The sequence below is a fragment of the Pseudophryne corroboree genome, chromosome 10, assembly GCF_028390025.1.
Source record: "Pseudophryne corroboree isolate aPseCor3 chromosome 10, aPseCor3.hap2, whole genome shotgun sequence".
In the NCBI taxonomy this organism is placed as follows: Eukaryota; Metazoa; Chordata; class Amphibia; order Anura; family Myobatrachidae; genus Pseudophryne; species Pseudophryne corroboree.
This window is the reverse complement of record NC_086453.1, coordinates 225,326,108-225,340,813: the sequence shown is the minus strand read 5'-3', so window position 1 is coordinate 225,340,813 and position 14,706 is coordinate 225,326,108. Positions and strand designations below refer to the sequence as shown.

The window sequence follows — 14,706 nt, the reverse complement described above, 5'->3', positions numbered from 1 at the left end:
CCCCCCCCCAGCGCCCTGCACCCTCAGTGACCGGAGTGTGAAGTGTGCTGAGAGCAATGGCGCACAGCTGCAGTGCTGTGCGCTACCTTGTTGAAGACAGGACGTCTTCTGCCGCCGATTTTCCGGACCTCTTCTGTCTTCTGGCTCTGTAAGGGGGCCGGCGGCGCGGCTCTGGGACCTATCCATGGCTGGGCCTGTGATCGGTCCCTCTGGAGCTAATGTCCAGTAGCCTAAGAAGCCCAATCCACTCTGCACGCAGGTGAGTTCGCTTCTTCTCCCCTTAGTCCCTCGATGCAGTGAGCCTGTTGCCAGCAGGTCTCACTGAACATAAAAAAACTAAAACTAAACTTTTCACTAAGCAGCTCAGGAGAGCCACCTAGTGTGCACCCTTCTCGTTCGGGCACAAAAATCTAACTGAGGCTTGGAGGAGGGTCATAGGGGGAGGAGCCAGTGCACACCAGGTAGTTCTAAAGCTTTACTTTTGTGCCCAGTCCCCTGCGGAGCCGCTATTCCCCATGGTCCTTACGGAGTCCCCAGCATCCACTAGGACGTCAGAGAAAAGTTCTGTTACATCACCCCAAGTATATGAAAGCTAAGGGATGGCTTCAGCAAATCCACTGCTTTGTTACCATGGCAAGTTTTATGGTATATATAAGACTTCTCACCATGGAAACTAAATAGATGGTGTGCCGAAGGATGGAGAGCCCTCCATCTGCATCAATGAATGGAAATATGACTTTTCTGGTACCGAAACATTCTGGGATCCAGAGAAGTCCCATCAGGAAAGGAGTTAGCAGTACATAAAGGGGTGAGTACTAGTTGTTTGGGGACTTGGAGGGGGGGGGTTATTGGGAATGCTTTACTTTGGCTCGTAAGTGAGGTATGAAGGGAGAGATGGTAATTGCAAGAGACTGCAAAGTAAGATATCAGGAGGCTGGGTGTGAGGGAGAGGAGGACAATAATCAGACAGAGGGCAGTGTGAGAGGACTACGGGTTGAGGTATTCTGAGACTCACAGGACCTGGATTACTTGGGCTGCAGGAACAGTTTATGTCATCTGCCATGCTATTCTGCAATGCAGGTCAGCACGAAATGTGAATGAACAATTGTGGGGGCTAAAATGGACTAGTGCTTGTTAATTGCTAGCCATGCCCACTCTAGACCGTTTATACCTCTATGGGCTCACCACCCCTCTATTTATCCAGGCATTAGAGTTCTGTGTAATGCACAACACCCAGGGGCTGATGCTGTGGCTTTAGCTCCTGTGCTGCTACAAAGCCCCTTCCCTGGTGTACAGCCATGTTTCTAAATGTACAAGGATTGAGACACCCACTTCGAGTGTCTTCAGATGCCTGAAACTACCTGGTACATCTATAACAAAAAAATATCTGTTGTGTCCTTAACTGCGCAAGAGGCTGCCTGGCTACTGCAACTCCCAATACAAGTGTCTCCCCAAAACACTCCAATACAACAAGAATATAATATAGATAGGCAGTGGTTATAGCTGGGCGCCCCTATACAATATGTGAGTCACTTAGTTGAATAGAATGATACATTCCTTTGTGGAGGTCGGTCCTCAAGATTTCTTTTGGCCAATGCGTATTCCACTCTCAGTACATGAAATGGAATAAAAACATATCATGTGTAATACAGTTTGAATGTTTTTCAAATTTAATACAACACGTATACACAAAACCAATATATTTCTAAAATATCAATCCCATAAGTCCAGGTGTAAGGTGCTACAGATGGAACAATTACCAGAGCAATTGGAGAACTGGTTTGAAACAGTCCTCAAACAAGTGTGTTATTTGTATAGTCACCACAACGATCCCCCCGGGCGGGCAGGCAGTCAGGTGTACTTCTCTGGTAAATGAATGGCAGTTCACCCTTCACCGGAACACAGGATCCACAAAACATCCAACGCGTTTCAACCCAAAATGCTATGGGTCTTTCTCAATATTTTGGATTTGAGTGACAGCTAAGTCCACTATAACACAGTAGTAAGGAAGGATGTCATTGGGTGAAAGTTTTATGATGTTAAATCAAGATCCACGATTGGTGGAGCATGGCTTAAAATAAGAATTTACTTACCGATAATTCTATTTCTCATAGTCCGTAGTGGATGCTGGGAACTCCGTAAGGACCATGGGGAATAGCGGCTCCGCAGGAGACTGGGCACAAAAAGTAAAAGCTTTAGACTAGCTGGTGTGCACTGGCTCCTCCCCCTATGACCCTCCTCCAAGCCTCAGTTAAGATACTGTGCCCGGACGAGCGTACATAATAAGGAAGGATCTTGAATCCCGGGTAAGACTCATACCAGCCACACCAATCACACCGTACAACTCGTGATCTGAACCCAGTTAACAGTATGATAACCGTAGGAGCCTCTGAAAAGATGGCTTCCAACAATAAACAACCCGATTTGTTTGTAACAATAACTATATACAAGTATTGCAGACAATCCGCACTTGGGATGGGCGCCCAGCATCCACTACGGACTATGAGAAATAGAATTATCGGTAAGTAAATTCTTATTTTCTCTGACGTCCTAGTGGATGCTGGGAACTCCGTAAGGACCATGGGGATTATACCAAAGCTCCAAAACGGGCGGGAGAGTGCGGATGACTCTGCAGCACCGAATGAGAGAACTCCAGGTCCTCCTCAGCCAGGGTATCAAATTTGTAGAATTTAGCAAACGTGTTTGCCCCTGACCAAGTAGCTGCTCGGCAAAGTTGTAAAGCCGAGACCCCTCGGGCAGCCGCCCAAGATGAGCCCACCTTCCTTGTGGAATGGGCTTTTACAGATTTTGGCTGTGGCAGGCCTGCCACAGAATGTGCAAGTTGAATTGTACTACAAATCCAACGAGCAATCGTCTGCTTAGAAGCAGGAGCACCCAGCTTGTTGGGTGCATACAGTATAAACAGCGAGTCAGATTTTCTGACTCCAGCCGTCCTGGAAACATATATTTTCAGGGCCCTGACTACGTCCAGCAACTTGGAGTCCTCCAAGTCCCTAGTAGCCACAGGTACCACAATAGGTTGATTCATGTGAAACGCTGAAACCACTTTAGGGAGAAATTGAGGACGAGTCCTCAATTCCGCCCTATCCGAATGAAATATCAGGTAAGGGCTTTTATAGGATAAAGCCGCCAATTCTGATACGCGCCTGGCTGAAGCCAGGGCCAACAGCATTACCACTTTCCATGTGAGATATTTCAAATCCACTGTGGCAAGTGGTTCAAACCAATGTGATTTTAGGAACCCCAAAACTACATTGAGATCCCAAGGTGCCACTGGAGGCACAAAAGGAGGCTGTATATGCAGTACCCCTTTGACAAACGTCTGAACTTCAGGCACTGAAGCCAGTTCTTTCTGGAAGAAGATCGACAGGGCCGAAATTTGAACCTTAATGGATCCTAATTTTAGGCCCATAGACAATCCTGCTTGCAGGAAATGTAGGAAACGACCCAGTTGAAATTCCTCCGTAGGGGCCTTCTTGGCCTCACACCACGCAACATATTTTCGCCAAATGCGATGATAATGTTTTGCAGTTACATCCTTCCTGGCCTTGATCAGGGTAGGGATGACTTAATCTGGAATGCCTTTTTCCTTCAGGATCCGGCATTCAACCGCCATGCCTTCAAACGCAGCCGCGGTAAGTCTTGGAACAGACAAGGTCCCTGCTGGAGCAGGTCCTTCCTTAGAGGTAGAGGCCACGGGTCCTCCGTGAGCATCTCTTGCAGCTCCGGGTACCAAGTTCTTCTTGGCCAATCCGGAGCCACGAGTATCGTTCTTACTCCTCTCCTTCTTATGATTCTCAGTACTTTTGGTATGAGAGGCAGAGGAGGGAACACATATACCGACTGGAACACCCACGGAGTTACCAGAGCGTCCACCGCTATTGCCTGAGGGTCCCTTGACCTGGCGCAATATCTGTCCAGTTTCTTGTTGAGACGGGACGCCATCATGTCCACCTTTGGTTTTTCCCAACGGTTTACAATCACTTGGAAGACTTCTGGATGAAGTCCCCACTCCCCCGGGTGGAGGTCGTGTCTGCTGAGGAAGTCTGCTTCCCAGTTGTCCACTCCCGGAATGAACACTGCTGACAGTGCTATCACATGATTTTCCGCCCAGCGGAGAATCCTTGCAGCTTCTGCCATTGCCCTCCTGCTTCTTGTGCCGCCCTGTCTGTTTACGTGGGCGACAGCCGTGATGTTGTCCGACTGGATCAATACCGGTTGACCCTGAAGCAGAGGCCTTGCTTGACTCAGGGCATTGTAAATGGCCCTTAGCTCTAGGATATTTATGTGAAGAGACGTTTCCATGCTTGACCACAAGCCCTGGAAATTTCTTCCCTGTGTGACTGCTCCCCAGCCTCTCAGGCTGGCATCCGTGGTTACCAGCATCCAATCCTGAATGCCGAATCTGCGGCCCTCTAGAAGATGAGCCTTCTGTAACCACCACAGGAGAGATACCCTTGTCCTTGGAGATAGGGTTATCCGCTGATGCATCTGAAGATGCGATCCGGACCATTTGTCCAGCAGATCCCACTGAAAAGTTCTTGCATGGAATCTTCTGAATGAAATCGCTTCGTAAGAAGCCACCATTTTTCCCAGGACTCTCGTGCACTGATACTTGTCCTGGTTTTAGGAGGTTCCTGACTAGCTCGGATAACTCCCTGGCCTTCTCCTCCGGGAGAAACACCTTTTTCTGGACTGTGTCCAGAATCATCCCTAGGAACAGTAGACGTGTTGTTGGAATCAGCTGTGATTTTGGGATATTTAGAATCCACCCGTGCTGACGTAGCACTACCTGAGATAGTGCTACTCCGACCTCTAACTGTTCCCTGGACCTTGCCCTTATCAGGAGATCGTCCAAGTAAGGGATAATTAATACGCCTTTTCTTCGAAGAAGAATCATCATTTCGGCCATTACCTTGGTAAAGACCCGTGGTGCCGTGGACAATCCAAACGGCAGCGTCTGAAACTGATAATGACAGTTTTGTATCACAAACCTGAGGTACCCTTGGTGAGAAGGGTAGATTGGGACATGGAGATAAGCATCCTTGATGTCTAGAGATACCATATAGTCCCCTTCTTCCAGGTTCGCTATCACTGCTCTGAGTGACTCCATCTTGAATTTGAACCTTTTTATGTAAGTGTTCAAAGATTTTAGATTTAAAATTGGTCTCACCGAGCCGTCCGGCTTCGGTACCAAACAGCGTGGAATAATACCCCTTTCCCTGTTGTAGGAGGGGTACCTTGATTATCACCTGCTGGGAATACAGCTTGTGAATAGCTTCCAATACTGCCTCCCTGTCGGAGGGAGACGTTGGTAGAGCAGACTTCAGGAACCGGCGAGGGGGAGACGTCTCGAATTCCAATTTGTACCCCTGTGATACTACCTGCAGGATCCAGGGGTCCACTTGCGAGTGAGCCCACTGCGCGCTGAAATTCTTGAGACGGCCCCCCACCGTGCCCGAGTCTGCTTGCAGAGCCCCAGCGTCATGCTGAGGACTTGGCAGAAGCGGGGGAGGGCTTCTGCTCCTGGGAAGAGGCTGCATGGTGCAGTCTTTTTCCCCTTCCTCTGCCCCGGGGCAGGAACGAGCGGCCTTTTTCCCTCTTGCCCTTATAGGGACGAAAGGACTGGGTTTGAAAAGACGGTGTCTTTTTCTGCTGAGAGGTGACCTGGGGTAAAAAGGTGGATTTTCCAGCCGTTGCTGTGGCCACCAGGTCCAATAGACCGACCCCAAATAACTCCTCCCCTTTATACGGCAATACTTCCATATGTCGTTTGGAATCCGCATCACCTGACCACTGTCGCGTCCATAACGTTCTTCTGGCAGAAATGGACATCGCACTTACTCTAGATGCCAGGGTGCAAATATCCCTCTGTGCATCTCGCATATATAGTAATGCATCCTTCAAATGCTCTATAGTTAATAATATACTGTCCCTATCCAGGGTATCAATATTTTCTGTCAGGGAATCCGACCAAGCCACTCCAGCGCTGCACATCCAGGCTGAGGCGATCGCTGGTCGCAGTATAACACCGGTATGTGTGTATATACCTTTTAAGATATTTTTCAGCCTTCTATCAGCTGGTTCCTTGAGAGCGGCCGTATCAGGAGACGGTAACGCCACTTGTTTTGATAAGCGTGTGAGCGCCTTATCTACCCTAGGGGGTGTTTCCCAACGTGCCCTAACCTCTGGCGGGAAAGGGTATAGTGCCAATAATTTATTAGAAATCAGCAGTTTTTTATCGGGGGAAACCCACGCTTTATCACACACCTCATTTAATTCATCTGACTCAGTAAAAACCACTGGTAGTTTTTTCACACCCCACATAATACCCTTTTTTGTGGTACTTGTAGTGTCAGAAATGTTCAATGCCTCCTTCATTGCCGTGATCATGTAACGTGTGGCCCTACTGGACATTACGTTTGTCTCGTCACCGTCGACACTGGATTCAGTATCCGTGTCAGGGTCTGTGTCGACCATCTGAGGTAACGGGCGTTTTAGTGCCCCTGACGGTGTCTGAGACGCCTGAACAGGCACTAATTGATTTGTCGGCTGTCTCATGTCGTCAACAGTTTTTTGCAAAGTGCTGACATTGTCACGTAATTCTTTAATTACTACCATCCAGTCAGGTGTCGACTCCCTAGGGGGTGACATCACTAACAGGCAATTGCTCTGCTTCCACATCATTTTCCTCCTCATACATGTCGACACAATCGTACCGACACCCAGCACACACACAGGGAATGCTCTGATAGAGGACAGGACCCCACTAGCCCTTTGGGGAGATAGAGGGAGAGTTTGCCAGCACACACCAGAGCGCTATATATATACAGGGATAACCTTATATAAGTGTTACTCCCTGTTATAGCTGCTGTATTTATATATTAGCTGCCAATAGTGCCCCCCTCTCTGTTTTACCCTGTTTCTGTAGTGCAGGACTGCAGGGGAGAGTCAGGGAGCCGTCCTTCCAGCGGAGCGGTGAAAGAAAATGGCGCTTGTGTGCTGAGGAGAAAGGCTCCGCCCCCTTCACGGCGGCCTTTTCTCTCGCTTTTTTCAGGAAACTGGCAGGGGATAAATGCATCCATATAGCCCAGGAGCTATATGTGATGCATTTTTTTTTTTTTAGCCATATAAGGTTTTTATATCGTTTTTATTGCGTCTCAGGGCGCTCCCCCCCAGCGCCCTGCACCCTCAGTGACCGGAGTGTGAAGTGTGCTGAGAGCAATGGCGCACAGCTGCAGTGCTGTGCGCTACCTTATTTGAAGACAGGAACGTCTTCTGCCGCCGCTTTCTCCGGACCTCTTCGCTCTTCTGGCTCTGTAAGGGGGCCGGCGGCGCGGCTCCGGGACCCATCCAGGCTGAACCTGTGATCGTCCCTCTGGAGCTAATGTCCAGTAGCCAAGAAGCCCAATCCACTCTGCAGTCAGGTGAGTTCGCTTCTTCTCCCCTTAGTCCCACGATGCAGTGAGCCTGTTGCCAGCAGGACTCACTGAAAATAAAAAACCTATTTAAACTTTTACTTCTAAGCAGCTCAGGAGAGCCACCTAGCTTGCACCCTTCTCGTTCGGGCACAAAAATCTAACTGAGGCTTGGAGGAGGGTCATAGGGTCATAGCCAGTGCACACCAGCTAGTCTAAAGCTTTTACTTTTTGTGCCCAGTCTCCTGCGGAGCCGCTATTCCCCATGGTCCTTACGGAGTTCCCAGCATCCACTAGGACGTCAGAGAAAAGGGGATTCAGGAGGGGACATTTTACACATCGCCTTGAGAAAGACCCATAGCACTTGTTTGAGGACTGTTTCAAACCAGTTCTCCAATTGCTCTGGTAATTGTTCCATCTGTAGCACCTTACACCTGGACTTATGGGATTGATATTTTAGAAATATTTTGGTTTTGTGTATACGTGTTGTATTAAATTTGAAAAACATTCAAACTGTATTACACATGATATGTTTTTATACCATTTCATGTACTGAGAGTGGAATACGCATTGGCCAAAAGAAATCTTGAGGACCGACCTCCACAAAGGAATGTATCATTCTATTCAACTAAGTGACTCACATATTGTATAGGGGCGCCCAGCTATAACCACTGCCTATCTATATTATATACCTGGTACATCTGTAAACACCATCATCAGTAATTCCATTGAAATAAACACTAGCCCTATATGCTAGGTGCAGAGTCTCTGTCTGATTAGGGCTTCCAATGTGAGCGATAAATCACTCTGTATGCAACCCCTTTCAGCAACCATGGTACTCGCAGAATCTCTGTGCATATGATTAGCCACCTAAAACGTGCATACACTTCTAATACATGTCAGACACGGTGTGCCTGAATCAGTACAGTGTCTGTGTGTGCTAACAATCGGGACAAAACACTGCTCCACTGCATCTGACTCAGAATCAGATACCCAATTTCATATACAAGACATGAAACTATGGTCTCTGGTGTCTAGTCTGACACATACATGATAGGCTGGCATAGGTTTCACTAATTCTGTATCCGGCTACAGCCATTTTTTCATATAATGGTTTCAATAGGTCCACACCATAGCATCAACAGGCAAAAGGTCGACACACTTCATGTTCTTACAACTTCTTCTGCATTTACTATCCATGTTACAAACTATCACCTTTAGTAACCTTGTGGCGTGTAATGCGAACTGGAGCAACAAATGTGTTAAAAGGTTAAGAACACAAAATGAACACAAAGACAAACTGTCGATTCTATGGTTTAGACCTAATGACTGTAGATCTTTATAATGTCTATCATCTGTATCACACCCCAAACAAGACATGTTCCTGCGAATTAAAATTTTTTGCAAAATCGAAACCTATATTGAAATACTAACTTATACAGTTATCTACAGTATTTACCTCTTTTTTGCTGCCAGCGCCCTACCCTATGTAACTGCATTCTATGGATGGTAAAACCAAAACAGTCTTTTCTAGCAGTATAAAAACCACAAACCCTCTTCATATACAGCTGAGAAAAGTGCTAAATACTTCTGTTAAACATTCACAATCCTTTCTTACTTACAAAGAAATACTGTATGTGTGTGTTTCGCTATGACAGGTTCTCCGGCAAGCTGCTCCAAAGCTACAACTCCCAACATACACATCACAACGGCTAGATAAGCACTGGTCTCCTACTTTTTGTATCACTGCCCATAATATGATATCTTAAAACCTTTAACACTTGCCAATTGTAAAGGGTTAGTGCTAACAGCAGACAAACTGTTTACATTAACGGACTTATTTCAGTTCAAGTTCAATCCTGTTTCTTTATGTAAACATTTCCAGCACTGAATGTGATTCTTTAAACAAAGGTTAAGGTTATAACGCATGTTTTGCTGGTCACAGAATGCACTCACAGAATTCGCTGGATGGTGGTCGGGAGGGAGTGTTTACAGGGGTGGTGGCAGTGCGAGTTTTGATCCGGCGGAAAACTGCCTGCCTGCGATGCCTGCGGTGGGCTCGGGAGCTGGCCGCTTCAGGAGTTTTCTTCCAATAGTAATAAAAGGTAATAAGTTCCCCCTGAAAGCAGCAAGTAACAACGTAAATAGCATATTCACAAATTATAGAACTACAATTTCAAATAAAAAAGGCTAATGCCATAGGAGGAAACACTGATAACTTGTTTGGGCTATTTACGGCGGAAAAAAGTACAAAAAGCATAAAAAGCATTCATGTGATTCTAAGTACTTTATTAAAATAGGCAAGTCTTATTTGCAGATAGTCCATAGTTTCTAGTAGTATAGGTGTCACTGACTTCTCTGTATCCCTTAATCACAAGCCCTTCACACACAAAAACAGCTTTGCTAAAGTTGCAATTTGCAGATAAGCCCAGGGGAAATGTTGTCTTTATCCACTTAGGTCACAATAAAACAAGATAACCACGCAACGTTACAAAACGTACAAACTCCTATATCGAGCTAAAACAATGCTATTTATTAGGTTAGTAATAACAGAACCCCAAGTCATGGACTGTCACATATGCATGGATGCTGTCTCATATCTGCTCTAAAGATAGATACAGAACACCCTCATCATAGAACATGTCAGGGACTGTCACACAACATGCATGGCTGCAGTCTCATATATGCTCTAAAGATAGATAGATAGATAGATAGATAGAGAACACCCTCATCATAGAACACGTCAGGGACTGTCATACAACATGCAAGGCTGTGGTCTTATATATGCTCTAAAGATAGATAGATAACACCCTCATCATAGAACACGTCAGGGACTGTCACACAACATGCATGGCTGCAGTCTCATATATGCTCTAAAGATAGATAGATAGATAGATAGATAGAGAACACCCTCATCATAGAACACGTCAGGGACTGTCATACAACATGCAAGGCTGTGGTCTTATATATGCTCTAAAGATAGATAACACCCTCATCATAGAACACGTCAGGGACTGTCATACAACATGCAAGGCTGTGGTCTTATATATGCTCTAAAGATAGATAGATAACACCCTCATCATAGAACACGTCAGGGACTGTCATACAACATGCAAGGCTGTGGTCTTATATATGCTCTAAAGATAGATAGATAACACCCTCATCATAGAACACGTCAGGGACTGTCACACAACATGCATGGCTGTGGTCTTATATATGCTCTAAAGATAGATAGATAACACCCTCATCATAGAACACGTCAGGGACTGTCACACAACATGCATGGCTGTGGTCTTATAGTTGCTCTCAAGATAGGTACAAAAAATAAATAATCTCATCCACCCAATATTCTACAGACAATTTTATAAAAACAACGCTTTCTCTTACACAAGTATATGGAAGGCAGCTAGTAGCATATTAATAGTATAACTTCCAGTAATGTTGCTTAAACATTGTATTCAATTAATGTTAATGTCTCCTATATCTCTAAAATAGATAAAAAGATATAACTTTTACCTGTCGAACCTACAAAGAGAAGTTGATGAGAGATTTCTTGGACATCACCTGTGTGTGCATTGAACCCTAATACTTGTATTTCCGTATTAAGTGAATAATGTGGGTATCCGCTGCACAATACACAGGGAGGTGCCAGCCCAGACTGCTTATCACAGGTATCACACCTGCAGTGCAGAGTACAAGCCTCCCTGTATTGTACCAGGCTTCATAGCAAGAAAGCAAACAGAGAAAGAAAGCTGGCTACAGAGTTTCAGGTTACCTTAAAGGACCAGTAGTGATAAAAACATAATATATATTACACAATCATCTCTGCTCAAACATTTGTGCCATAGGCAAAAGATAACAATAGCTCCAAGTTAATTCTGATCTTTGCGTAAGACATAACCATGATATACAGTATGTTCTGTGATATCAGTAGGAGAGAGAAGAGCTCCGTTCTTCGGTTAAATCCATACAAAGGTGTATGCTGTATGTACATCTTACACAATATTTATGCCTCACTTGCACTGTACAGTTAATTAACATTTCTTAATTGATAATGTGAATATTAATATCTGTCAAAAATAGAAAATAACAGACAGCACTAGTTAAACAAAGGACTGGCAGAACCTGCATTGATGGGGCACCAGCCACCAGCTTATGTCATCATCCTACCTGTTTGCCACAACTTCCCCACAGCTCTTCCATCTGCTTTATCCACCCAGGTGTGGGAGTAGCAATTTGGCTTGCCATCAGCCACTGCAAAAACACTTTCATCTAAATCCGAAATTGAGACCTGGAGCCGGATGTAATGGCTTGCGAGACGGCCGGACTCGTACTTTTTTTCAAGGAGCAAACGTTTACAAGGCAAAACTTTGGTGGCTTTGCCTCGTTTGCTGCTTTACAAATATGTACGAGTTCGGCCAGAGTCTCGGAGGTCCGGCTGTTTCGCAAGCCATTACATCCGACCCCTAGTCTCCTATGCGTGAATCACGCGACATGATCTGGGAACCTCTCACAGACGGGCTATATATTTTTGCATTACTATGGATAAATTCGGTATGCCTCCTAGTCCAGCAAATGCTCGAAAGTTTAAAGCAGATAGGCATAGGGAGAACTAGTCCTCACTCTTCCTTACATTACCTTCCTAGGTTGGCTTTGAAAGAACCAAAACAACTGCAAAGTATTTCAACTCCGCATCTCCTCCTGGAATCCCTAGACCAGATCCTGGTGCTTCTCCTAGATCTTACACTGCAGTAGTCTGTGCTGTCAAGGAGACCATGGAGCACACTGAAATCACTGAATATTTATTTTCTTTTGTACAACTCAACAGCTAGGCTGCAACAAGGAAGGCTGAAAAGGCCACCATGGTCAGACCAATAGGCAAAGACAAGTTCTCTATTTGCTTGAGACTGGTGCAATGTGGCCGGAAATCTTACCTTTAATATACAGCCTTTTTTATGGTAAAGATTTCAAAATGTTAGTTTGGCTCTGGATGCTCAGAGGAACACAGAAATATAGCTATGACTATCGCCTTTCTGATTCACTGACAACAGGATAAGTATGAGGCAAGACCCACAATGTTAGTGATTTGACAATTTTTCCTCTAAATTGTTTTAATGTCATCAGTGACACCTGATTGATATTCAGTGTACTGCACAGTGGTTTTTACAATATGCTTACTTCTAACGTATTATTTTCTAAGATGTAACAGTTGCTAACTAGGAATAAGAACTATTCAGTAGCTTATATTTTCATTGTTAGACACTACTACACGTCACGTACCTTTTACACATTTTAGACTATGGTCTACTAATGTTTAATACATTGAGATTAGGAAAATCTTCTGTAGGGTAACTTATCATGGGAAAATAGATCTAGCTATTTTTACTCTTAAATAAGCAGCAAATACCTTGAAGAATAGGGAATATATTATGAACATCTGTATTAACAGGACAAAATAAATTAATTTAACAAAGCAAAATTATAGAACAACATCCATCTCCCCAACTGTAAATATATCACCTATGGTCTCTTACACAACAAACTGTCTACTGAGAAATCACAAAGTCTATTCAAAATGTAAAACCCCATAACTGACCTGGCTCGGATGGCCTAAAGAGGAGAATTTAAACACATAACCTGCCCATACACCTAAAGATTTATTGTCCGATCTGGTTGGCTGAAAAGAAAATCTGGTAACGAATGGGAGCAAATGACAATTTACCATTTGCTCCAAAATGCCAGAAAACTTAACGGTAATTCATACAAATTGGTTAAATGAAATGGATTTAACCAATTTGTCCGATTGACCATTTTTGTCTATTTTTCAGTGTTTGGGAACAAATGGTCAATTGTCATTTGCTTCCATCTATTACCAGATTTTTGTCCCAACCAGCCAGGTCAGACAACATACCCTTAGGTTGTAAAGCTGGCCATACACCTACTGTAGTAGAAGCAGTTTAAGAAAATAAAAAATATCTTAAGGTCAGAAAGGATGCTCTTATCGCGGTACTTGTGCCTGTGTCACTTTGCAGCTTATACAGCCTGTACGGGTTTTCCAGTACTGCTGATAAGTGTTTGTTAATGGCAGCTCAGTGCAGTTTTCCTATGCTGCCGCCAGTATGCAAAAGTTGGTGATGGCTCATTGCGGTGAAGGTAGATGTAGACACTACTCAATGCAGTGCGGGTTTTCTTATGCTGCTGATGTGCAATAGCTGGTGACAGCTCAGTGCGGTGATGGTAAATGTAAACTCCGCTTTGCCCGACTGTGCTGATGTGTATATCCGCATGATACAGACTTGGCTCAATGCATTTCTGTACTCAAGGCACCTTCAACAGGAACCTGCATCAGTGCGAGTGAAATGAGAACAGTCTTTTCCCAGACCATGCACCTTTTACTATCCAGCCATCAGCATCTAGCCCAGCTATTTTAGAGATCATTGCTCTCTTTAGCATTTGCCATAAACTGGAATATAAATGTCCAAGTATAGAAAATTCTACCCCTAACCAATGCAAATATTAGTTTGCAACTCCTTTCTAATTCATCCTAGTTTAAAATAACCTGGGACGTGTTAATAACCCCTCCGATCTGTGTAATCTTTACAAATATAACTTCACTGGGGATGCGGTCAAGATGCTAGCCGTCGGGATCCCGGCAGCTGGATTACAGATGCCAAGTATCCTGACACCAGTACTCCGAATGGGCCAGGAAACCGACACTGAAATCCCAACAGCCGGCATCCTGGCCGTAAGTATAGCTGTAAGGTTAGGCTTAGATCTGGGTGAGGGTGTGGGGGGGTAGGTTTAGGCATCAGTCAGGGGGTTAGGTTTAGACTACTGGGGACGGGAAGGTTAGGGTTAAGGTGGGTACACACTGGTAGATATATCTGCCGATCAATTGATCGGCAGATATATCTATGGACGGATCGGGCAGTGTACTGAGCATACACACTGCCCGATCCGTCGGGGACTGACGTCATGAACTGGGCGGGTGTGTACACACGTCCGCCCAGTTCAGCTGTCAATCACCGCCGGCTGCTGCAGCATATCTACGGGCGGTCGGCCGACCGCTTGTACACACACAGCGACGCGCCAATATATCGGTAGATATATTGGCCGTCGGCTGTGCTGCGGGACTGACGCGAGACGTCTGTGAACGACGGAGTTCACAGACGTATCGGCCGTACACACTGGCCGACGGACCCTCTATATATCGGCCGTTCAAGAGAAGTGTGTAACCACCTTTAGGCTGCGGGCAGGATGGGTTAGG

General features: G+C 45.2%; 1 protein-coding gene across 12 annotated transcripts in view; it reads right to left on the bottom strand.

Moving 5' to 3' along the window:
- Window positions 1-14,706, bottom strand: part of RERE (arginine-glutamic acid dipeptide repeats) — a 719,262-nt gene that overhangs the window by 43,737 nt on the left and 660,819 nt on the right. For all 12 annotated transcript variants that reach the window (XM_063943111.1, XM_063943110.1, XM_063943109.1 and 9 more), the window contains one exon: window positions 9,396-9,558. In XM_063943111.1, coding sequence (XP_063799181.1) covers window positions 9,396-9,558 — 163 coding nt within the window. The remainder of the gene's footprint in view (window positions 1-9,395; window positions 9,559-14,706) is intronic.